Raw genomic sequence first — 25837 nt, forward strand, 5'->3', positions numbered from 1 at the left:
GGAAAAATATCTGTCATCACAATCCTTTTACACACAGCCCATCAAACCTGCCTGTCGGTGCTGGTGATTTCCTTTTTTCATATTTCTAACCACCGTCTTTAACATGTCTGCGTTCACACATGACAGCCTGTGACATGTGCGGTGAGGATGCTGTGCTTAATATAAGCCTCCTGCGGTGTGCCTGCTCTAGGAATCGTGTGAATGGATGAGCAACTCCTGCATGACGTCTGCATCAAGTTGGGCGAACCTCAAATCCTCGGCTCTGCCTACCTCAGCGGCTTCAGACTGTTAAACTGACCTCCTCCTAACTAATTTTCACCGTGGACAAACAGCAGACTGAAATACGTCACATCACAGCTTGCGATTGGTTGTTTTGCTCTGCGTGAGCCTGTGTTACGTAAGGTTTTGTAACGTGTTCACTGCTGGATTCTGGAGGCTTACAGCTTTTGTTCTGACAAACAGCGTACAGAAAAGGGAAGCTCACTAGATCTCTTGCACAGCTGCATGTGAATATGCGTGTGCAAAGCAGATTTCAATGTGCCAATGGGCTCCACATAGGATGAAATTGCAATCTTCAGAATGAGAGGGAAAAAAGAAATAAAGCACATACATAAAGTCTTGTTTTAGCAGTGGGAGCTGTAAAGGAATGAAGACAGGGGAACCATTACAGTACTATGTAAGAGGAGATTTGAATGCCTAATAAGATATAATTGCAGCAGGGAGACAGAGTTGCTAAAAAAAGGGACAATGGGGTTTAGGAGCTTGCCTTTTTGTCTTTGGATGGATACTTAAAGAAAAATATTACCAGGCACTACATGAGAGAAGTGCTCAAAAAGTGAGTGGGAAAGGTTTGGGTCAAAATGTTCGCAAAAATATCCAAGAGTCCAAGATAGATGTAGCAATGACTATGGATCATAGTTTGTAATACAAGAGCTAATTCCTCCCACATACATTTTTTTTCTTCCTGACTGTAATTCTCTTCCTTATGCAAGATGTTTTATTCTGACTCCACAGTTGTTAATGGTCTATGTGCTTCCTCCTTCACCGGAATCATGCATTATTTAACAGAGGAGGGAAAAGTATTAGCTAGCATTGGCGAGGGAAAGAATAATAGCTAGTTACTCTGTTGATGTGGTTCCATTCATCAGCTTTACAAGTTCCACCTTTCATAAATTCCTAACAGTAAAAAGGGCATGTCAAAACTGGACAAAAGCCGAAAGGGATGAATTTGTGTTTTGTTGCATGTGTCATTGTGTGCACACGTGCACCCTCGGCTTGAAGTTGTGATGGCTGATTGTGACCAGTCCCTTCTCCTTCTGTTTCTCTCTCTCGCTCTCACACACACACGCTAACCCACATGCACCTGCCCTGGGTACCTATTTCAATGCACCCTTCAATGGGTGCATTATATTCCTCATCGTACATTATTCAGATTTGAATCAGGGTCTGTCAGCTTGCTGACGATTCAGCTCCCAAATTTAATGGCTTGGACAAGAATAGCCTTGACAGCACATTGCTGTGATTCAGTGAATTTCTATGGCACACTGGCCGCCAAATGTAACATCGTGTTTTATCTTTGTGACTGGTTGTTCTCTGTAGACGCTGGATAAATGTTATTGCCCCTGTCACTTCTGCAGTGTTTGCTCTTTCGCTGCTCAACAGTTAATAGCTGTGGCGGTCTTTTTAATCTGTCTGCCAGCCGTTTTCTTTGATGCATCTTGATGTACGTGCGCCGCCCAGTCTCATGAGAGTTGGAATTAAAATACAATTCCAATAATTTATGTCACTGGACACAAATTGTGCAGAGCCAAAATTTAAAGGCAATGCACTTCAGACGGTGTGAGCTTTCATGTCTGTGCGGCAAATTTGAAAAGGTGTATTCTAATCCATATCGGGAACTTTTCCAAGGCTGGAAGCCAGTCCAAACTACAAGATGTTTGTAGGCTTTGTCTGGAGTCACTCCTTTGGGAACTGATTATTATGGGCAGGCTTTATGTGGTCATAGAGAGTAAGTGTTTAATCAAGAGTGGAAGGAAAGAGCTCAACAACAATAAAGAAAATAAAGCGTTAAAATTAGTGAAATGTCCAGGATACTGGAACCCCAGTCTCATGGTCAAACATGTGAGTGACTACAGTCTACGGGGCCGATTCAATAGATTAAAATGCATTTTTCACAAACTACAGTGAGACTATGTAGATGTGTCTCCTAACTTAGGTCCTGATGACTCCTGCAAAAATAGTCCTGTTAATCCAGAGAAACCAGTGCTTGTTCGGCATATTTTAATTAATTAATTAAAATTCAGACATGGAGGGGGCGCAACAAAGTTCTTGATATTATCAGTTCCTTAGCCTGCGTGAAGCAGCATTTGCCTCAGGCGTTGGTGTGAGACAAGATTGTTCTGTGCTGATAATTAAAGGTTGCTAAAGTTTCCTTTTCATGATTCGATGCACTGCTAATCCAGTTTTCAAGCAGCATGTGTGCAAGACACAGTCACTTTACACCGAGACACACAAGTTAAATTAGTCCTTTTGTCACACTTCAACAGATAGAGAGACGCGTCTCGGCCTAAACGGATGTCCTTTCAAATCCTCTGTTGCAAAGTTAAGTGCAAAAATGACTCTACGCTCGCACACTCACGTACGCCCGGTCATGCATGCACACATTATCTAAAAGGAACATGGTGTTCTTTGAGCCATATTATGTTTATTCCCATGAGAACACACAGAAAACAGATGACATTCCAGCAATGAAAGATGATCTCTCTTTCTAATGACAAACGTATTGTTTTAGCAGATGGTATACATAGTAAGGTGCAAAATGTCACAGTGAAAATAAAAACATTGAATGGACAAACATCTGTTTTTTTAAAAAAACCTTTCAACATTAAAATGGCAGGAGGGAAATTTAAGTATCAAGGATCTCATTTTCTTTCAACAAATGATGACATGATATGAATACATTAGCGGATAATATACTGTAGAAATCTCATAATTTGCATGCCTAGAAAATACCCTGTGTTTATTTCTGCATTGAACTTAATGAAGGGGGAGACAAGGGTTGATTTGTGCATGCAAACTCTGCATCCTTCAAATTAAAGTTTAAAAAAATACTGTAGTTCATGGCCTTTATAGGTCAGCTTAGAATTAGTAGTCAAGGCTAACAAAATACTGTATATCAAGCAAAATACTGAGAGTTGGTTTGTGGAACAGGGCCAACGTGCAGATTCAACCTAGTATATGGTGATAAAAGAGACTTCAAATCATAAGGCGGAAGCTAAAGGTGACGATCAGTGGAAACCCTAACCGAAAAAAAGGCAAGTGATGAGTTGGCCGGCTGCTAAACTCATAAGACAGAAAAACTGTTCCTATCGTCATCACACTCTGCTTCAAGTGAAAAATATCCACGTTGAATCTCTCTTAAATATTTAAACCAAAAGCTAAACAAACGATAAAAGGATACATGGAGGATTTCGTTTAGCTTGTGGAGCATTTGAAATATTCATCGGTACGGCGTATAAAAATCAAGAACATTTCAAATAGAAGTTGAGCATAAATATTCCATATAAATATTTGAATCTACATTTGAATGCCACTTTTAACTAGGACTGACATGCATTAGCCGGTGGGTTGGGTTGGTTAGGTCAGCGTGGAGACCCCTCATGGGAAATTGTGCTTTATGTGCCAAGAAAAAGGGTCAGAATGAATGTTTGAGCTGCTGCGATGGGAAGGGGAATTAAATCTTTAACCAGCCAAGAACTTTTCAAAAGAGTCAAGTGAGCCGCATAGATAGCTTTTACCAGCATTTGCCTAATTCTTAATGTTGATTTAAAACCCTGAAAATGAGTATAAAATGAGGTACTAGCTGGTTTCTTTTGGGTCAAGGCTCCCTGTGGGTATTGGGGACACTATCAGACGCACACAATGAGAGCTTTTACAACAGTACAACCGTGTGAGAGGTGTCAGCAAAGAAAACAAAACTGGACTGTGGTTGCCGGTACACGGTGCCTCTCGCCTTCTCTTGCAAGCTAGAAGCCTTGTGCCTTTCCTGAATGGGCGAATGGGATTTCTGAGACAGGGTAACAACACCGACAGAGACAGGAAATAATAATAGTCTCCCACACTGAAAAAAAGGGAGAAAAAGAAACCTTCAATCGTAAGGTTCCATTACCTTGCAGAAGCTGCTGTCAGACACGCGAGCTGAGTTATGAGACTCTGCCCTAATGAAGCTGAATTAACACACTCTAAAATGAGAATACTGGAGTATCCATAATAAGCCCGTGATGCACTGTCATGGCTACCGGTTTCAGCTCAAGTTTACATTATACAACTTGAGCTGCTGAGTTTATAGCAGTAAGTGGTCGTTACGATTATAAAAAGGCAACCCGAACCACCAACGTTTTAGATATAGATACTGTACATTTCTGTGTATGTGCACTTACTTGTCTACAAAACCAATCTATACTATAGATTGACACTCTAGTGGAGGAGTATTGCATGAGTTGGGAGCTCGAGACGGGTTTCTTGTATCTCCACGCACTGCAATGGAACAAGCTGGCCATTGACTAAAAGAAGCATTATGTTGTCACGTCCTCTCTCATCAGTCCTGTTTTTTTTTTTGTTTTTTGCTGATATAGCCAGTCAAGCAGGCAGTCCATCAGCAAGGGGCGGCTCCTCCAAAGCAGCTGCTGAGCCATTGGTTTCTCCTCTGTCCCCCACTGAATCCCTCTCCTCCTTCTCCTCATCCTGGCTTAGTGGATCCTGCTTTGACAGGCGGTTCAGGGGGTCAAAAGTATGAATTTTAGGCTCGGGGCTGAGAAGCGAAAGTTGAGGCAATAGCGGCCCGTCCCGAAGCTTAGCTGCTAGCTCCTTGGCGCTGCAGGTGGGGGTGTTGGTCTCATAGACATCGTGGAAGTTGTTGTAGTCTACCTCATAGAAGCCCTTCTCCAGGGACAGAACCGGCGTGAAGCGGTGCCCCCACAGCACCTCTGTGTCCAGATAGGAACTCCGTGCCTGGCATGTCATCCCTGTCACAGGTATGGATAGGAGTATGTGTCCACAAGCACACAGCAATGAGAGTGGACAGGAAACACACACATAGATGGAAAGATGTGTAGGGAGGTAGAAAGACAGCGTCAGTTAATTATTCATGGCCACACAAGAACTATACACAGTCCCTTCTCTAAACGTCAATAATGTCTACAGAAACTCAAAAAAACCTAAACAGGAAAGTTTCTTTTTTGAAGCTCTGGCTGCTAAAATGCATGCCAACTTTGCAGTTGTCAGTATTTATTTTCTTAAGTTTCTTTTTGCCAATAAGCAAATGTGAATTAAAAAAAAAAAAATATAGCACATTTGGCTACTCTTGCAGCTGCAGTCGATTTGTAATTGGAAAGACAGAAAGACTTGGCTCGGAGTAATTTAAATCCACAGCTTTACTGTAAGTTTTCAGTTTTTGCTTGGCAACCACACTGGCACTGACTGATTCACATTTTGTCACAGGTGTCACACAGGTTCAATATTTTGGATTTCTCAGGGAAAAATCAAAGCTGTAACTCATAAGATTAATAATGCCTCAATTCTGTCAGGTGTAACACTTCTCCGGAGCAGGAAAAAGAAGCCGACTCAAGTGCCAAAAACCAAATGGCCAATTGTGGCCGTCTGCAAAAGTGAGTCAAACCCCAGAAATGAACAGAAAAACGTTTAGTCTGCTGCAAATTTTGGATATTGTTCTCTGTAGCTAATTTCACAATTCCTGACAGCCGTTGCGAGGGCTGAATTTTTTATATAACTCGCTTGTTTAAATTGCATGAAGGCTTTCACTCATGAATAATTAAGTGCATGGCTGCTTTGAGTGACAGGTGTATGCTATCACAGGTTGCTAGCTGTCTGCTGAGGCATCAGCCTGCCACCTCAGTGACATTCACACTAGACCTCTTTGTCCATTTTTGGATTCACCGGGAGCACTGCCAAGATGGTGCCTGCCGAAGCTCCAAACCTGCTCTTTAGTAAACCTATGGGTGATCGCTATCTTTATACATAGTCTCAATAGTTAGCCTTGTTATAATAAGATTGCATTTAAAACACTCCATTTAGCAGCGTCTAATCCAAGATCCTGGTATTGTACAAGCTGGGCCACTACCTTACTGGAGCAACAAATGAAATGGTGCCACTGTTCATGAAATTTGTAAAATCCATGCTTTTCTTTTAAACATGCTGACCCAAGTGGAGAGCAGTGGTTACCGCTGTTATTAATTACACCTGTGTTTTTCCTGCAGTGACAAAATATGTGGTGTGTAATGGCCCATTAGCGAAGAAGCTGAGCTGCAGAAAGCTAGCCATGCTGCTAATGGATTATCGTGAAACAAATAAGCACAGAAGTAACAAACAGCGAATGCAACCGCACGCCATTAATCCCAAATGAGGCCGCCCATTCTTATGGTAAGGCAAGAATCTTTAGTGGATGCGAGAGATGCTCTCATTAGCAAGCTAGCCACTCTCCTCTCTGTTGCTGATTCAACATTAGCATGAATAATAAAAAATACATCTGGCACACTCATCTATAACTTCCTTTGAACTTTGAAATGTCCATCTTGATTTCCATTTCTCACTCCTTGCTTTCACATGACCATCAACACATTATGTCTATGGAATTTACCTAATTAGACTCATGGCTTTACAGTGGCCACAAAGTGACCGCAAACACAGCTTATACAGCTCTCAGCCTTCCAAGTGTTTAATACAGTGTTTGATCACTTAAACTGCACTTCCCTGAGATGCTTTACTCACCCAGCTGTTGGGTTACACCATCTATAAGTGCTCAACACCCCATGTAACATCCAGGTCTTAAATAGATGTAAATGCCAAATTGGTGTGGACATGAATGGCCTAGTTTCCTCATTTAACGTTTGTCCTTCCTGCGACCAGATCATCAAAGCCAATATGGTGTCTTTCTCTTCCTAATGGAAGTGTCTCCATTGTCTCTATTAAAGTGGTTGCCATTTTATCTGAAGCGTTGTTTTATAAATCCTTACTTTAACTGTCCAAATGCATATAGCTGCATTGTGAGGACCCACAGAGTTCTTATTAAGGTTTCATCACAATACAATAGTCCAGTTCTTTTTGACTTAATGCTTTTAAATTACATCTGCATTTTGCCAACTCATACACTTGATTATTTTAATTCTAGAAATACATTTTTTTGAATGTGGTCATTTTCTGAGACAAAAATAAAGAGCTTGATCAAGCAACTGAAACAATTCACAAATGGACTAAAAACCACAGCCCTCTAATCATCTACACCCACCGCTTATCTTGCTAGATGCTGAGGATGCTAGAGATCTGTAGTAGCACAGCTAACGCTTTTCTCTATGCAGAGGCAAACACTGAATGGCAATGTGTCCCTCTGTCCTGCTACTAAGCTCTTGGCTCCAGAACAGTAGTTTTTCATTTTCCTCTCGCATCTTTTGTAAAAAAAAATCCCAGTTTTTATTTTTGATTCATTCGGTCTGCTGCAGGCTGTTGTGATCACTGGGATGCCTGCGCTGTGATGTGTTTGTATGCTTCAGGATCTGACAGTTGGCAGATGTGCAGCAGCCATCGTAATACATAAAGGTTACAGCATCCATGCAATTTTATTATTATATGTGTACAAGTGCCTTTTTTTTATCGCCGTTGCTGTCTTCTGCAGATGCAAGCAAGTAACCATGAGCAAACAAGGGCGTCTTAAAGGAGATAATGTGAATGTGGATTCTTCTTGAGTTACAAAAAGCAGGGGATTTCCACGGCATGTAAACCACACTGAGCTTATAGTCGCCTATACAATCAGAGCAGCCAGAAAGCTTTTCCCGACCAAATGCAGTAAACGGGATGAAGCATACCAAGCACAATATTTGAATGTAAATGAACAGCGCAACTAAAACACGGTACCTTTCTCACAACATTCATTATCGCTTGTCAAACACAAGATGTATTTAATTACTCCTAATAATGGCTGCTTTCCATTCAGACGTGGCACTTTCAGGGTATTGTGAACGGGCTCACGGAGCGGAAAAAGAACATCATTCATGTTATTAGTCACACCCATGCTTTACACATGTTGCTGCTGCAGAATGTCAGAGCGTCATTGCAGGTGTGACTGTTTCCATTACATGCCGTTGCTGCTGTGGTAGATTTCTGTAAACCCCACCCAGCATCCACCTGTATACCCTGACTCTAAATCCTCCTGGGGCAAAGTTTTGGTTTCCCCTCCCCAAGTTCTTCTGTGTTGACATAGGAAAGTTCGTTGTATTCTTGTACAATGACAATAAAGCTTCCTCTTCTATATCCTTGCAGATAAGGTCGGTGCCTTGAGGCCCAGGTGAGATGCCTAAATTGCTCTTATTTATTAACACGTTGGGATGTTCTGCCAAAAAAAAAAAAAAAAAGATAAAAAAATAGTTCCTTGCAAGCTCTCCATTAAAAACATCTTAACTTTAACTACCGCTGAGTCAGGTGCTCTTTGGCAAGGAGACAAATAGAAAACAAGGATTTCTGTCTCTTTTTTATCTTCACCACTTTTGTAAAGAGACATCTAATCTATAAAGTGCTAATGTTCATTTGTTGTAGGCTAGAGATGTGGTTAATGATTATTACACAATAACGTAATTGGAGAGGACATATCAGGGCCGCCATCTGAAAGATCAGTTCATTTGTTTTTTTTCCTCGAGGCTTCTTGTCTGTGTTTACATGTCCTTATGCCGACTACGCTTTGAATGTGCACGTAATCTGGCAACCTGACTCAATACTGAGGGTTTGTAAAGTGACTTTTGCTTTGTCTTGTCTTGCTCTGTGGACTGAAATGAAACCTGCTACCTGACAACAAGGACAGCCTGGGAGGACAGAGGGTACAGTAACAAGTGCGAACCCTTCTCAACATCTACCTCACAATAAATGCACTGGAGTGAAAACATGCTATATACAGTCTTGAATTGTAAATAAACCAGCACCTACCAGCAGTGAGAGGGAAGAAACTGAAAATAAGCAAACCGGCAACAACTGTCATCTTTAACAGCAGTTATAATGAAAATGCATTGTCAGCGTATTCACTGTTAATATTTCCGTATTAATGTTTCATTTTGAAAAGATTGTCTTCTGTTTATGCATTTAGAAAACAGATCTCTGGCCGGCCATCTATATGTTGTACATTCATACTCAATTTTCTTTGCAGCCAGCTAGCAGCCATGTCTAACACTTAATTACGGGGCCCAGCATCAGGTGTCTTTTCCTCAAATTATAAAATAAAATGAAAAAAAAGAAAAAGAAAAAACACCACGGCAGACAATCGTGTTTATACAGCAAATACACTAATGCAATATGCTTTCTGGGTTCTGAGAAATGGCATGAAACAGGACTTGTTTTATATATAAATAACTGACTGTTAAAGAAAGCGGGCACAAAAGCTCAGTTCAGAGACACCTAAATAATGAAAACAAGGTCTGTTGTCAGCAACATCGGCGCACATGACTGTCCCTGCGGAATAGCCAAAGAAGCACTAGATATGTTGCAAAAAAACGCGGCCTATCATGACTTATAGAGAGCAAAATGTTAAATAGATAACATGATTTTTTTTCTGTGTAGACTTTTCTTTGCCTTTTATTTGTGTACTTTAATGCATGCCTTATATAAAGGGAGTGACAGCAAGATGAAGATGAAAGGGCAAATTAAATCAGTCAGAAAGATGAATTGTGTACATTGTCCTTTGCAGCAGTTTGAATTGGGTGAAATACTGTCTGCTACAGCAAACAGTGGTAACTTTCATCTTATTGGAAGCTAAGCTTCATTTTGAAATCAAATGTAAACTTGATTTTATATATAGTTTTGTTATTCTCTGCTGCAGAGATGATAAATGCAGAGTGTATTAAACACATAAATACAATCTAACAGCTTTATTCATTGCGTTGGGACGTTTTATAAATCTCTCATTAACCGTGAACATGTAATTGAGTGTGTTGTATGTTGCCTCTGTCTTACGCCATGATTCTTCATTAGTGCAATTACAGTGTGGCGCCAAGTAGGAGGGCAGAGCGTTCTTGAATAAGTCATCCTCTTGTTTTACTTTTTATCACACATGCTGTGGGTGGCTCTGTTGTTGGTGATTTCCAAAGTCACAATTATGTTGAAAACCACAGGCTGCTTCACAAAGCAAGCAAACAAACAATGGCTAAGGAGAGAGCTATGACATTTCACCACCCACTTATCTGTCACTACCAAAATATGTGACAGCATCCAAACTGTGTATTTGTAGCAGATATTTCAGCTTTTGCTTGTGACAATTAAAGCACGGAGGAATTAATTGAAATCATCATTGGATGCAGTTTTGAATCTTTTTCTGAGATCATTACTCACTTGATATTGAGCCATAGATGTTGGCTGCGAATGTAAATATTTGAAACTTATTAGTATTATTAGGGGTGGAACTGTAACGCGTCAATTATGATTAATTAATTACAAAACTATTAACGCGTTTAAAAAAATTTAAACACAGTTTGTATTCCAAACATCATGGAACTTTTGTCAGTGTACGATTTCCTGGTACACCGATTACACTGATGCGATGAGTTTGCATACCACAAAGCACTTCAACCCTACAGTGCCATCGAAATGCAAAGCATGTTGCAGTGGGCACAGATACCACCAGAGCTGTTAGCGCTAGCAGTGCCGGTCCGAGTATGGACAAGACGTGTCGGCAGCCCAAACAGTTTTTTTTTTTTTTTTTTTTTTGTTTACCCACTTAAATGCATTTTTCCAGACGTTAAAAGAGCTTGAGTTTAAAATATTCATGTCTGTGTCTATTATTTGATTCAGTCGTCCACTAAAATCCATTTAAGTTAAAAAATGTTGCTTTTTGGGGCATATATTATTATGCGATTAAAATGTGATTAATCAAGATTAATTAGTTACAAAGACTCTAATTAAGATTATTTTTTTTTTAATCAAGTCCCACCCCTAATTATTATCTATCAAATGTTTTTTTTTGCAAGGTGGAAGTATCATCATTTAAAGCTCATGAGCAGTTATGATAGCAAAATGATAAAAGAAAATGCTGGAAATAAATAATTCCGAGCTTTACGCTCTTTTTAATAATTCTCATTGGGGTTAGCAGAGAAAGGAAGTGTGAGTGAACGGTCAGATTAGTTTCGTTGCCCAGCAGTCAAGGACAATGACTACATAACCCCATGGTCTAGGCCGGTGAATAAATGCCTGAGTCAAGTATCCAGCAGCGTGAGCAAGCAGCATGATGACCACTGGTGCTCCGGAGGGAAAGAAAAAAAAAAAAAGAAAGAAAGAAGTAAAATAAAAAAAATCAGAAATGAAATAGAGCAGAAGTGTTCAGATGAATGCAAAGCCATGCCTGACCACGTTAGGGAGTGGTGGTTTGGCTGTGTTTAACTGTGTTCGTGAGCCTGAAAGCTTCTAATCGACCAGTGTGTGTGATTTACTCATGCAAAGTACAACGATGTCCAATAAAGTAAATTAATAACATGTATAATGCATTGTATTTAAAATGAGAGGATTATAATTAGTCTTGCAACAAAGACCATTAAACAATGCAGCTTAAGCATACAAACAATACTTGATTTAGCCAATGCCACACAGAAAACTAATTAGATAGCTGTGGGCCAATGTGCTGTCAACGTTTCTGTACTGTTGAATGCTGAAGCAGTTCCATTTTACCCCTTTGCGGCCTTGACTACAGTCTAAAGCTGGGAAACTGGAGCTTTGTGGAACTTTACAGAAACACCTAGTCGTGTCTAGCCCATGTAAATGTAACCAGCCTTGAGCACTCTCCAGGACTGCCCCATCTTTACCCAAAACACAGACCAGCGGTGTGGGTAGCTACACTTCATTCATTTGGAAATAAACAATATCAAAGACATAACCCTGAAGTAGCAACAGTGGAAATGCGGGCCGAAATGCATACAGAGACACATTTGCAAGGTGGTTGTCGCTCTCAGCCGCCCGCCTTGCTTGATCTACCGAATACTTTAAAAAATCTGCCGCTGAATATCAAATCATAGAATTTATGAAATTAAAAAGAATTTGCTTTAATTTGTCAGCTGTGATGGAATCATTAAAATAAAAATGCTCATTTAAACCTGCACTAACTGAAATGCATTAATATCATTTATGCCTCACTTAGTGAGTCACTTAGTCTTTTTGTCTTTCCATCCATTACAGTGTTTTCAATCTGCAGCACTTACAAGTACCTCACCTTTATAAAATAAGTCTTAACATGCAAACCTCTTTTGCCTTTCCATCCATTTATCCATCCTTCATTGCTTACATCTCTTGCATCTAGCATTTCCTTTTTTCTCTCGGTCCATTTATCCATCATCTTTATGTGCTCCCCATTCCACTTATCTCCCTCTCTTATCCATTTCCTTTGATAGTTTTAAACCTCTTCATACCTGTGGCTTCCACCATGCCCTCGAGGATAACCACAATCTCGAACTCCTCCTTCTCCATTTGCGCCATTGACATCTCCCAGAAGGGGCTCTTCTCGTTAATCTCATGAGAGATGATAAGTGGTGACACCAGGAACAGACGGTCATCCCCCGTATCGAAGCCGATGTTGATGTCAGTCTGGTTAAGCGGGATGAACTCCCCCTCCTTGGTCTGCTGCGAGCGGATCAGCTTTGCTCTGATTGACGCCTCCACAATGTGAGAGTTCCTCAGGTCGCCCACCCTAAACATCAGGCACATCTTGTTATCTCGCACCGATATGACGGCGTTGTGTGAGAACATGAGGGTCTCGGCACGGTTCTTTGGCTGTGAGATCTTGACAAACATGCAGCCCACCATCATGGCGTTAACAATGGAACCCAAGATGGCCTGCACCAATAGCAGTATAATACCTTCAGGGCATTTTTCTGTGATTACACGATAACCATACCCAATGGTGGTCTCCGTTTCAATGGAGAACAGGAAGGCTGAGACAAAACTGTTAAGGTTCTCCACGCAGGGGGTCCAGCCCTCCTCGTCACCATGCACCAGATCCCCACGGATAAGCGCGATCAGCCACCACAGAAACCCAAAGAAAAGCCAGTTGACAACATAGACCAGTGTGAAAATGAAGAGACTAAGACGCCAGCGTAGGTCCACCAGCGTAGTGAACAAGTCACTGAGGTAACGGTAGGTCTCTTGCACGTTTCCGTGGTGAACGTTGCACTTTCCATCCTTCTGCACGTACCGCTGACGTGGCTTCTTTGCAGGGTCAGAAATCAAGTGGGTTCGCTCTGTTGAGATCTGAGCCTCCCTCAAGTGTTTGGGAAGCTTCTTCACCTATGTTGAAGAAGAAAGATAAAGACAGAGAGTGGCACAGAGAGGGAAAGAGAGAAGGTCAAAAAGGTAGGTATGCAAAGGGAGGATAAAAATATAGAACTGTAAAAAAACAAAGGTATCCACACTGATTGAATTTAGATAATATTTTCTTTCCTGCTGTAATGAATTTGTACTGTGGGAAGCAGGTGTTAACCTTTTCTTATGTGATTTCTTTTCAGTGTTTGCAAAATCGTGTTGCTGTGAGCTGCTGCCAGGCAGGCGAATCAAATTATGAGCAAGTCACGTCTCTGTCTGTGCTGCTCAACAATGACATTGTAGGTGTCAGTGTATGTATTCATACATACAGGGCAAAAAAAGGAAACAGAGAGTAAGGACACACCAGGAACACAAGGACACACAGGTCTTTGTCCATGTTGGCCCTGCTCCAGCGAGGCGATCTGGCTCCACAGCTGTGCCCTGTCTCCCTGCCTGTCCCCTGTGCTCCCTCCCCTCGCTCCCTATGAGACATTGGCAGGCCTGGATAGGAACACATCCTCCATCCTTTTCCAATGGTTGGCATCCTTTAAAATTATATATATCCAGGGAGACACCCTGCACTTGTGTAGAGAGTAGCTTTCTTGTAAATGCATGTATCATTATAAAAACACAGTAAATGCGTCTTCTAAACTACCACAAACTTGAAAGGTACCTTTTCAAACAGTCCAAAGACACTGACATTTTCCAATCTTACTTGATAATTGAAATGCATTGTGCCAGGGCAAGAAAACACCTCTTGTGCCCTCCAAGCCTCTCGCTGCTAATTGGACACCTGTGATCCATTTCCCTCTGGAGTCTCGTTCACATCACCAGGAAAGTTACATCCTATTGTGCTTGCACTGGCTGCTCCTCTGCTTTATCACAAGGGTGATCACTCTCACAGTTCAGGAAGGAAAGAACATTATCTAAGGCTCCACACTACCACTGTCCTTGCGCTGCCCTCGATTGTAGCGCTTGCACACGACAGGTTTATTAACAATACGGTAGTTTCATTGAGATGTCAGGTTGGTCTCTTCTGCATGTACAGCATTGATTTCTCAGATATTGATTTTGAAGTGGTCCAGTTTAAGAAACATTTTAACAAAGAAGGACTGAAAGAGAATGTATTGACCGGCATTGCAATTAGTGGCTTGGTGACAATGCATTCACCAAATGTCATCACTGCCCTTATTGCAGAGCATTCTCATTGATACTGGATCAAATATAGATTCAGAGCACAGTCTGAATCATATTTGGAATCAGACTTTTTTTTCATCGATATGTATGCAGTTGCTTTCGGTATTATTTTTAATCACTAGGGCATAGCTTTCAACTGAAAGAAAGTCAAATAGCCCCATTTGTTCCCACATTATGGCACGGGCTAATTGAGTGATGGATGAACTGTCACAAGCAGTGCTGCTCGGCCTTTGGCCTTTGTTGTCAATACAGTCCCAAGGGATGATGGTCCATAAACAAATTCGTTAGCTGTCTGCGTGGCAGTAGTAAGTGGTGGGGGGTTTCTCTCATCGAGTCTTTCTAGTCAGGCTTGAGCAGGCTGCATAAGTTCCAATCAGCAGGGGGATCAGGACAGATAACAAGCACAACTCCACCATCTGTTACTGGAGTGGAGTACGGTGTCTTTTCCTTATCGTCGCCATTGCCAAGCAAACTTTATTGTATACTCGTCTCAACGACTGAAACAAATCTGGTCACACCTTGTAGGGCTGAGATTTATAGTCTGTAGTTCTTTTTTTAACCTATGAAGTTTCTCTGCAGCACGTCAACTGTGTACCTAAGCAGCCTTTTTACCTTCCCATTCCAACAAATTGTCACTCACATATGGTTGTCCCTTCTAATCATTGTTATTTGTCTATATCTTCACCTGTTTTTCTACTTATAGTTTCAGTGGAAACCCACCACTGCACAACCTTTCTTTCACCATTTTCCACAAAAAAACAAGTCTAGGCAACAGGAGATTGTTCATGTCAGTTGCTTTCTCATTACTGGAAATACTGCAATTGGTCCAGGTGCGGGTTGGCACCTAGCAAGAGCAGGAGGTAGGACATGCACGCTCACTCACTGTGAATTCTTTGGACGATTACTCTCTCTATTCACACCAAGCGGCAGCCTCTGGAGCTCAAGCCGTTATTCATGAGTTGTTAAAATGCCCAATTTCACTGCAGAAATACACATGTTTGCGTAACTGGTATATAACACTTTGAGTGGCAGTTTGCTTGCTGGGTACTTAGGTGTCCCCCTTAAAATCAGCTCCACATATGCTTCACCTGTTTGACATTTTTGGATTATTGTCAGAAAAGCTATGGCTGGTGGTCAATGATTCACACATGGTCTTAACTGGAAATTAAATGAACTATTGTGTTCTCACTTATAGCTCCTCTGTGTAATGTCTAAATAATTTCAGACCACTTGGCTCTCTCATATTTCAAATCTTGTCTCTCCCTGAGAGACTGTATTAGGTAGTGCAGTTAGGTCAAATATATTGACCACACAGTTTACCTGTTCAGGTGTCACTCCTATCTCCATGTTGTGGTCCATGAGGACTTGAGAGTCTCCTGCCATCCTCAGCTGAAGCTCACCTGTTGGACACGAGAGAGTATATTAGCCACTCAAAGATAAACTTTAAAACATTCCCCTTTATAATGTATTGCAGCAATGACACTGACATGTGCAGTTTGCAGTTCAGTTTATTTTATAGTTTATAACACTAAAATCAGCCAATACAACACACAAAAGGTCAAATCTACAGCATCATCAGAGCACAAATGCAAGCCTAATCCATCAGGCCTTCAACCTTTCAACCCTCAGCGGTCTAAATTACACGTTTTCCTTAAAAAGTACATATGTTAAGCCTGCACTACCCGTATTGTATTGATATATCACGTCACCTCCAAGCACATTATTTTCTACTTGTCATTTAAATTGCATCAATTTGTCAATATGTCAATATTTGCCAGCCGGTATAATCAGAACTCACAGAAACCCATGAGGGCAGACTGAACTGTGAGGTTTCAAAGGTCTGATGTTTGCATTTGTTGGTTTTAGTATTTAGTACAAATATACATTTCTGTCATACAGGCATATTGAGGAAGTTTATATTAAGTTTCTGACAGCCGAACATCCCACCCACCTTCCTTTAAATCCTGGCTGCATGACCTGTTATTTCTATTGAAACTGGAAAAAATCTAATTCAGCCTCAGAGGCCGTCCCGAGAAGTTTTACTCACACTGGAAACCACTACATGATAAAACTCCCTGCTAATGAAATGTCCCCACGATTCTGCGCCTACACCTTGCTTGGCCCACTGACCCCCCTAAATATGACCCCTGCGCTCAGGCAGGCTCAGGAACAGGGGCCTGAACTGCTGAACATAACATATAGAGAAAAATGAAAGTGTCTCTTGGATGTATTGTTTTCTAGAACTGTGAATCAATAAAATATATATATATTCACACCAAGCGGCAGCCTCTGGAGCTCAAGATATATATACGTATATATTTATATGACAGCCTCAATTCAAGAAATGTGTTGAGGTTTAAATAAAATTTTCACAGCTTTAACCAAAAATCAGGTAGAATCTGCAACATTATCACCTGATCTGACAAATGACACTCATTTTAAAAGAAAAGAAATGTAAAGTCTACAAACAAGCTTCCTGTTTTTCATTTAACGTCCAAAAAATCAAAAATCCCTTGTGCTTCTGAAACAGTTGTGACTCATCAGAGAATGGACATGGTCCTTCTGAGGGTGTCCTGTGGTGTCTGACAACAGAATGTTAGTGGGGGCCTTTGGGTCCTATGGGTTAAGAGGAGGGACCTCTGTGATACTGATCAAGTATCCCACAGATACTTGATCGGTTTGCTGACTAGTGAATTTGTTTTTTGAGTTGTTCCTAAACCGTTTTTGTGTGTGTGCCTGCATCCTGCTAGGGATGGCTGCTGCCATCAAGGAGTGTCATTGCTATGGGCTGGGGGTTCCTGGTCTGGTCTAGGTGGGTGGTTCATGTCTAAGTAACATCCACATGAATGCCAGGTCCAAAAGTTTCCCAGCAGAACATTGAACTGTCACAAGACGGTCAATGTTATTTACTTCTCCAGTCAGTGGTTTTAATGTTATGGCTGATCTGTCTATATTATTAAAATACTGAACATTTACAGTGCTGTTTTTCATCCTTCAGAGTCAACCTCAGCTAACTGCCACAGTAACAGTGGTGGCAAAACAAAACCACGTGAGTCATTCAGCCACAATGATTATTGTTATCAACATTGTGACAAAATATTGTCGCTATCATTGTTCTAGAGATGACAATATCAGTTTCTCTGGCCACCACTAGAGTATACTAGAACATGGACTTCTGATGGTAAAACCCTCTGACTCTGTTCGTCTAGTCATCCTTCCAGCCATTTTCATCTGCTTATCTGAAGTCGGGTTGAGACGGCAACAGGCTAAGCATGGTACTCCAGGTGTCCATCTCCCTAGCAACACATTCTAGTCCCTCATGACGAATCCCAAGGCATTCCCAAGCCATTTGAGTGATGTGGAATATATAAACCCTGCAGTAGATTCTGGGGCTTCTCCCAGAGGTCATTGCCTGGGAAACCTCCAAAGGTAGGCATCCTCATCAGACGTGTGAACCGCCTCAACTGACCCTTTTTAACAATAAGGTAACAAGATATAACAAGATGTAAAAAAAATATTTATTTCAGCTTTTCATTTAGCACCATCATCATCATTATTTCCTAAACTAGTATCTATATTTGAAAATGTTGTACATACTGATATCAATGTGCTAGCCTTACCATGGTGAGCATCTAAGCACACTAGTAACAATAATATTTTGCTCGTAAGCAATCAGGAGACAGATTGTGAAATTTTGTTGCCTAAACCTAACCATCCATGGGACTGACGATATAAACTTGCATGAGGCACGTGAAGTAGCATTTTGAAGATCTGCAACAAATCAGTCCAGGTTACGTTGTTTAGAGACAAAGTTAAGCATCTGTGAGACCAGTGAATGCATTTGTAGCATGCACTCCTGTTAAATTAGGTATCAGTATTACTGCTGCTCTCACAATCCAATGCAAATAAGATATTAGCTGGCAGCATCATATGGGAAGTGCAGGCTCAACTGATTCCTTTTTAATGGTATAATGTTTCCAAATGGCTCTTCATTGCCAGCCTCGCCTTGCCTTGCCCCCTTGCACATATAGAGATACAGGCACACAACAGCTCCCACAGTCTCCTTTCCGATGAAAGGCAGTGATTGCTTTCTTAATCATTTGGAAACAGAAATACAAATGCCCCTGTCACGGCAAAATCCATTTGTCTTTTACCTTACATTTGATCTAATATGAAACAAGTGTACATATTACCTTTGAGGTTGTTTTTAGCTCCACTGGAGCGACTAGGCGGTGTGCTGACAGTCACATTATAGTGGGATGTGATTTTAAAGAGTAGTTCTCTTCTCCTGAGTTTTATGCTGAAACAGGTATTTTTAAACATCTGTTATGTGAGGCCCAAAGTGACAGCAGAAGTAGAAAGGGAACACTTTCATTGTGTCCTGAATGACATGGGATTTAATAACAGCCACGGCTATAGCTGTAGAGGAGAGCGGGGGTGTGAGTGTGTGTGTGTGAAGAGGCTCAGATAAAGCCCTAATTTTAGCAGCTATCTTACAACACCTTTGGATGTCCACAAGAGGCAATTATCTTATAGAGCCCCTGGGTGCTGTTTGAAAATCAGCTACTTTTAATTTACTAAAACAACAAGGGGATGCACAGGGCCTTGAAACCGACCGAGCAAAAGAGAGTGGGTAAATTACTTTTGTCACTGGTTCCTGACCTCAACAACATCTGACATTTCTTTGTCATCTGTCTTTGATGTTACTCTATTTGATCACTGACAAGCGAGGAGAGGGAATTCAAAAGCGAGCGTGGAGAAGTGAGAGGACTGCGTCACAAATCGGATCCACACAGGAATGTAGTGTTGACATGGATGGTCCAAAGCAAAGGGCAGAGTGACGTGACAGGCATCTGAGCAGGGAAAAAAGACAGCCGGGCAGACAGCAGAGGAGCGCGACACACACAAAGCCTTCCAAAAAAACCTCTCAGAATATGTTAAAGGGGTTGCAAGGTCCGGCCTTCTGACTCATTTTATGTTCTCTCATGAATTAAACATGACTCCCCGGAGATTTCCAGACCTGTGTGTATTTTCAGCAACACTATAATTGCGGTGTCTGTTCGTGGTAGCTAGTTTCAACAAGCCCAAATGAGAGGTGTTCGAACATGGATACCAGCTGGGGTGGTTTATCTCTGTGCTTCAAGAGGGTAACAAGCATTTATCATGTTACCAGGAGAGTGACAGGATGCTCTGGCTGAATTGTGTTTGTGTCCTGATAACAAGAGCACTCATGTGTTCTGCTTTAAGCCAAGAGGTACTAGTAAACCAGCGAACTTGCTTCCTAAGGGATATCTACAGTACATATATTTCCCTTATTTGCTGACACGGCATGCTGTAGACAATGATCTGTACAGAGCAGAGCAAAATGCGATTTTTTTTCTCTCTAACCTGTGGCAAGAGCTATAATTCCCCCCCCCCCCAGGGCCTCAGCCCTTCTACTGAATAGCACTCGCTTTGTGATTTAATTTTCTACATTTTCTGAACTTCCCGAAACTTGTGTTGTCAGCTCTGCGTGCAGTCCTGAAAAGTGAGTGCAGCCTTGTAATTGAGCCAGGAGCGGTTCTTTTTGTCAATACTAATCACAGAGCCACCAATAAAGCTACTGAAACAGATTAATTACAAGTCCTACTTGAGCAGGGATACTTGTTTCATTCGGTGAATTACTTTTCCTATTTCCCATTATATGGAGACTATCACTTTAGTTTTTCTCGTCCATGGACAAACAACAGCGTTCCTGTCTGTAATTTTCACAGGTGTGCTTCTTTTGCAAATGCTGAGGATGCTTCTTTTTGCCGTCGGTTATAACCATTCAGCAGCCTTTGACTAAATATATCTGAAATACATTCCTTTCAGTTACAGATTAGACTCTCATCTCGCTGTGGTGTTTACATTTTCTCTGTTCCTCTGTTTGGTTGTGATCCTGCCGAGTATGGCAGGGTCACAAATGGCAGGGAGATGCTGCACACTCAGCTTTATCCCTCATAGTTTACAATACGAGTTTGACTATTAGTGAGCGCTCATCCATATATTTTGAGGTAACGGCTTGCCATTTTCTGTTGGTTCATCAAATGCAGTGCTGACACTGGAGACGTGGAGAGAAATAGGCAGAAAACAGCAAGCGAGCGAGAATAGTGAAAGAAAAACAGAAAAGAAAGACCGACAAATCTTGCACTAGATTTCAAGATTATTGAAACATCAACTATATTTCCATGATGACTCCTTGAGACAGATATCTGCACTGGTATTCTAACTTATCCACTGTCTCCATGGAAGTGCTGGAACTTTCTATTTCCTTCATTCCTTAGCCTCCTTCCATCCTTCCCTTGAGTCATCGTTACTGGACCTGTCATGATTATGTCCCGGGCTAAGATTGTCCCATAAAATAACATGGCTTCATCCCTATCGCTGCTCACTTATGACACTTTGAGGTCGGGTGGGTCAAATGACTAAAAACGTCCCCAGCTAGTTTGGCTCCAGGCCCGGTAAAGACACACGCAGGCACTCACGCACACACAAACTTACCATCCGCCCCCCCCGCCCCCACTCCCAACCCCTGCCATTTTCCCATTTGCCCGATAGTGAGCTGAGTGTATCCAGTTGTGTCCTTCTCTTGAACGACCTTCTCTGGAGTGACACTGCCGCACCGAGACGTTTGACTCACACTGGAGAAACAATTTCCCTAATGATATGTCCATCTCCCTCTCCCTCTCTCTCTCCTGTTCTTTCTCTCTTACACTCGCATACATCCTCTTCTTTGTGCCCCGTTCAGTCGCTGGCTTACAGTGCATTGTGCACACATCCTTGGAGAAAACGTAGAGTTATTCAAGCCAAGAATTGCTCTTATACATTTCAGGAACTTGGTCCTTTTCTCAAACGATGAAGTTCAAAAAAAGAATGATGGCCATAATTTAACATTGCTGGTGAAGTGGGAGTGGATGGGATTAAAACCCAACACCTACTGGAGCCAAGTAACACCCTCTTAAAACATGCTGGCCTGGAGCGCGAGAGACGTGATGGAGTGAGACATGGGATGTGTGAGGCCGGGTGGGTGGACACGCTCGCCGACGCCTCATTTGTTCTCCTGAACAAACTTATCTGTTGATTGCTTAGAAATTAGATCCACTTATACAGATCCACTGCATCAAACTTAATCCTACTATACTGCACGCAGTTCATTAATCTGCTCCACCTCGCTGCAGAGGACAGGAGAGCAGGGGAAGATGGGAGGATGGGAGGCTGTGAGCAGAGTAAGGCGGGGCTGCAGAGCCAGGCAGCGCATGGCGAATCCTGGAGGAGCCAAAGGTCAAATGATCTTGATTGGAATTCCTGACATGCTTCGCTGTGTCCCCGTGCTTGTCCCTTTGAGGATCCTCCTTCTCTATAGTCAGCACATACCAAGTCAGAATGAAACGAGATTATTATCCTGTAGTTGCATGTTAAATATCCTCCGACAGTGTTGTTTGACGGAGCAGCTGAGTAACACACTCTGTGTTCAGGTGTCCTTCAGTGACGGGCTTAAACCGCAGTTGCTGGCAGCAGATGACACGGTGCAAATAAGTCTTATGAGGCTGTATATATGTGAAGAAAGGTGCTCGGCATAACTTAATCTTTGGATAAACATGGCAAATGAATACATTAAACATAAAAAACACACTGTCCTTTTAACTGTGCAGTATTTTGCTTTTCCATCTGTGTTAATGAACTGCAAATGTACGGTGAAGTCCTTCCCCTGGGTGACAGATGTTCACTTTTCAATCGTGTCTCACACATCATGTTTCCAGATGTGGTGGAGACCCGACGTGTCTGCATCTGTAATAATGCTGCACTGATTAGCAAAATCCGTTTTTTAAAAACAAATGCATGCACATGAAGGAACAACGTGCCCTCCGCTGTTTAATGTATGCGGAGCTAAATTACCCACTTACAGTGATGTTGATTAATGTGCATTGTCCCTGAAGAAAAAAAAAAAAGTGTCCCTGAATAATATGAATTACTGCGTACTGCGAAGTGAGTGGAGCTGCCATTCTGTCTCAGTGTAAGCAAATCACATCATTTGTTATACTGGCCAATTAGTGTGGTTGAAGTGTTTTTAATTAAGTCATACAAGAAATTACACTGTATCCATACCTGCATGCGTGTATGGGGTACGCACTGAGGCAATGTGCGAATGCAACGCATCATAACGCAATAACCCCTTGTGTGATTTAGTTTCTGCTGGCCTGACGGGTATGCTTATCAGCTGGTCATGAAAAACCACCTCTACCTCTACTCATCTCTACCATTGTCTGCAGTGCTTAACACTACACTATCCTCCGCTATTAAAATAACTCCAGATAAAGGCTGGTTTAGCCCCACTGCATATGCCTGGAGCAAGAGATGCTGTAAAACTTTCATTTTGTGGGATAAAACCTGCTGTTGACAGATAAGGGCTGGGGCCATTGTGAACATTCTTCAGAGCGATTTAACCTGTAGGATGTGATGTACCGTATATCCAGGAATGCAATTTCACATTTGTCAAAATGGAACCTGGGTAGTTTTGATACATGGATATTATGCCTTCCGAACCACCTGAACAGCACAACCGTTGCAGATGAACGCACTGACAGGCGCCAAGAGCAAGGTGACCTGAGTCAAGCAGCCATTTTAACTTATTTCATAGCGTTACAGCTACAGAATCTAGCCAAACGTTTCAAAGACACAAGAAAATATATTTTCCACCCTTATCTCTTATCCATGATGTGCGCACATGTGATGCACATTTGTGCGGGACAAACTAAAGATCAACGACGTGATAACTGGAGCAGACATCTCAAACAAACAGAAGGTGGAAGTTTGTTTGGGCTGCATGTAGGCTGGAGCAGAAGCACTCTTCTCTGTATCAGCTTTATGTGCGAGTATAGTCAGGGGAAATACGTGCGCTGTAAAGTTGCAGCTGGAACGGTGAGTGGGCTGCACCATAAATTTGGTTCGTAAGCATCGTGGGCGACACTTTAAAATACAGTAGTCACAAACCAATTTGCATTGGCTACAGATTTATGAGGCCATAAACAGAGTGATTTACCTTGGGGTAACACACTGCATAAGAAATGTTATGCTGCTTATCTGTTTCACGTAAACAGATTGAATTGTATTCATGAACATCTCGCAAAGTGCAAGGCTATGACTTTTGAACAGTTGTATATAGATGACAACTTATTCAATATTGCTGCATAATTAAGGGATTTGCTTGTAGGCCTAACAGCTCCACAATATACTGTATTTTTATGCACAACTCTGAAAGACCAAATGCAAAAAAACAACACTTCACGCCTGGCTAATCTCTTGACACAGATGTCTCGCTGCGGTATTAGAGAATGTGGATCTCTTGAAGACCAGAGCTTTTCCTGTACATCCCCTAGAGAAAAACAGTCTTGACTAAATAAACAGCTCCAATGAATTGGTCTTTGTAAGGTCCTGCTGCGCATTACATCTGCCCTTTGCCCTCCTTTGTCAACTTGTTAGGGAGATCAGGACAGCGGAGCAGGAGGTGAGCCAGGTACGCAGCCTTGAGTTGCAGCTACAATGGTAGCGCTGATAATAAGGTCAAAAGGCCATCTGTCAAAGAGCGTTACATCTTTTTGATAGTGCTACCACCCCCCTGCACTCTTTAAATCATGGTTCTACCAGCTGTGAACATGGTCCCGTTAGATTACAGTGATAAACGTAGCTTGCTGTGTGGCAGATAGGCAGGTTTTGGTGCAAAGCTGGCATTAAGAAATCACCCTGTCAGAAAGGACTGCCCTCGTTTCTTTAGCTCCGCTGGCTTTGAGTTTGTAAAGGAGATATGTAAAAATGTGGTTAATGATGAGAGCAGAGGTGGCTTGCACTTAGTCATTCCTCCTCCTGGTGCCCAAGAGCAGATATTAAAAAATGATGATTGAATCCGCACACTGCCTTGACACCGTCTTGACATTCCGCGATGAGGTAATAATAGGACGGGCTAGAGCTCTGGGGAAACTACACTCCGTTAATGTGGCCGCTAAGTCCGCTGCATTGTCATCAAAGTTTTACAGCAACAACCCTGGAGGTACGTGTCCTGCAGAAGTGCACTGAGCTGGAGCTACAGTGGGGGAGAAAAACTGTGCTGTACATCAGACATTAAAGCAAGCAGCCCTAATCCTCAAGGCAGAGGAGAGTGTTTCAAGGGAATCAATATAAATGATTTTCTCTCAATGCTTTCGGTGTAGTCTACAATATTCATGAAAACTCCGCCAATAGCTATCATCACCCTGCGTCCGCTGCTTTGCCTTCCGCTTTTATTGGACGTAGAGAAACACGCAAGGGCTAAAAAAAACGTGCTGCACTGTGTGTCAGTAGTGCAAGACCCCCATCCTCCACACGCAGACTCACATGCACTCACAGTGACCCGCAGATGCACATTCACTTTAGGTTTGCTCCTGCAGCCGCGCTTGTAAAACTCCTGCATCGCGCCGAGAGAACTACAGCACGGCGCAAACAGCGGGAGTGTTGACAGGCTTTTCTCCGCTTGCGTCAGAGAAATTCATTGCCTTTTTATTACCCTGCCCCCGCCATGAGGGCAAGGGGATGCATGTTGATGATCTATGAATCTCTGCAGTGACATGAGATGAAAGAGGCGAGATGCGATGATATAGGCTGTGCGGCTGGCGGAGGAGGAGGAGAGCTATCCAGCCACTTTTTCCGGCAACACTTTCCTTTTCCTTCTCTCTTGCTCTTGAAGTACCTTGCATTATCTCTCATCTTCTGCTATCTGCTGTTGTGTCGTTGTTTCAACATATCTAACTCTCACAGTTCACGATCTGTCCTCAAGTAATGCACACTTTTGACTCTGCCAGCCACTCCAAATGGGATTTCTCACTCTGCAACGAAACACATAGAGCAGTCACAGCATGCAAGGCAGTCAAATTGAGAGGAGGCAGCATGGACGTGGTGCCACGGTCATATCATGCATCAGCCGCTTTGAAAAAACCTCCCCTCTCCTCTTTTGCCTTCCCCTCTCTGTCTCTTCCACTGCCTGTTTTTGTTCTTCTCTCCATCGGCGGTGCACGAGGCTTACCTTCAGGTCTCTGCAGGAGTAGCTGGCGGGCTCCCTTCGAGGCATTTCACAGCTGCTCTTCTCCCCAGGACTGCGCACTCCTCTCCTGGCTTTGTTCAATCACAATCAGCGCTCCTGCCTTCCTCCTGCCATCCAGCTCCTTCTGCTCCTCACTGCTCTCTATCTACTCGAGTGTGAGAGGGGGGTCTGGCTGTGCTGGTGTGTGAGGAAGAGAGGGAGAGAGAGAGAGAG

General features: G+C 42.3%; 1 protein-coding gene across 2 annotated transcripts; it reads right to left on the reverse strand.

The window, feature by feature from the left end:
* Positions 1–3790: 3790 nt before the first annotated feature.
* kcnj5 (potassium inwardly rectifying channel subfamily J member 5) lies at positions 3791–25764 on the reverse strand. 2 transcript variants are annotated; one of them, XM_084575333.1, is made up of 4 exons: positions 25607–25764; positions 15853–15932; positions 12447–13320; positions 3791–5024 (listed from the first exon to the last, which is right to left on the reverse strand). In XM_084575333.1, exons 2-4 carry the CDS (start codon positions 15913–15915, stop codon positions 4639–4641), a joined length of 1323 nt encoding a protein of 440 aa, XP_084431459.1. In that variant the 5' UTR covers positions 15916–15932; positions 25607–25764; the 3' UTR covers positions 3791–4638. The 2 variants fall into 2 exon arrangements, with proteins under 2 accessions (XP_084431459.1, XP_084431460.1); XM_084575334.1 differs by lacking the exon at positions 25607–25764 and having other exon boundaries at positions 15853–15993.
* Positions 25765–25837: the final 73 nt, after the last annotated feature.

The sequence above is a fragment of the Chelon labrosus genome, assembly GCF_963514085.1.
Source record: "Chelon labrosus genome assembly, contig: SCAFFOLD_80, whole genome shotgun sequence".
Taxonomy (NCBI): Eukaryota; Metazoa; Chordata; class Actinopteri; order Mugiliformes; family Mugilidae; genus Chelon; species Chelon labrosus.

What these genes read in the sequence shown, in the direction of transcription:
- kcnj5 (XM_084575333.1), bottom strand. Translation starts at nt 15,915, where the DNA reads ATGGCAGGAGACTCTCAAGTCCTCATGGACCACAACATGGAGATAGGA. An exon ending in TAGGAGTGACACCTGAACAG is followed by an intron (nt 13,321 to 15,852) that starts GTAAACTGTGTG and finishes TCTTCAACATAG; the next exon opens with GTGAAGAAGCTTCCCAAACA. An exon ending in GGGCATGGTGGAAGCCACAG is followed by an intron (nt 5,025 to 12,446) that starts GTATGAAGAGGT and finishes TACCTGTGACAG; the next exon opens with GGATGACATGCCAGGCACGG.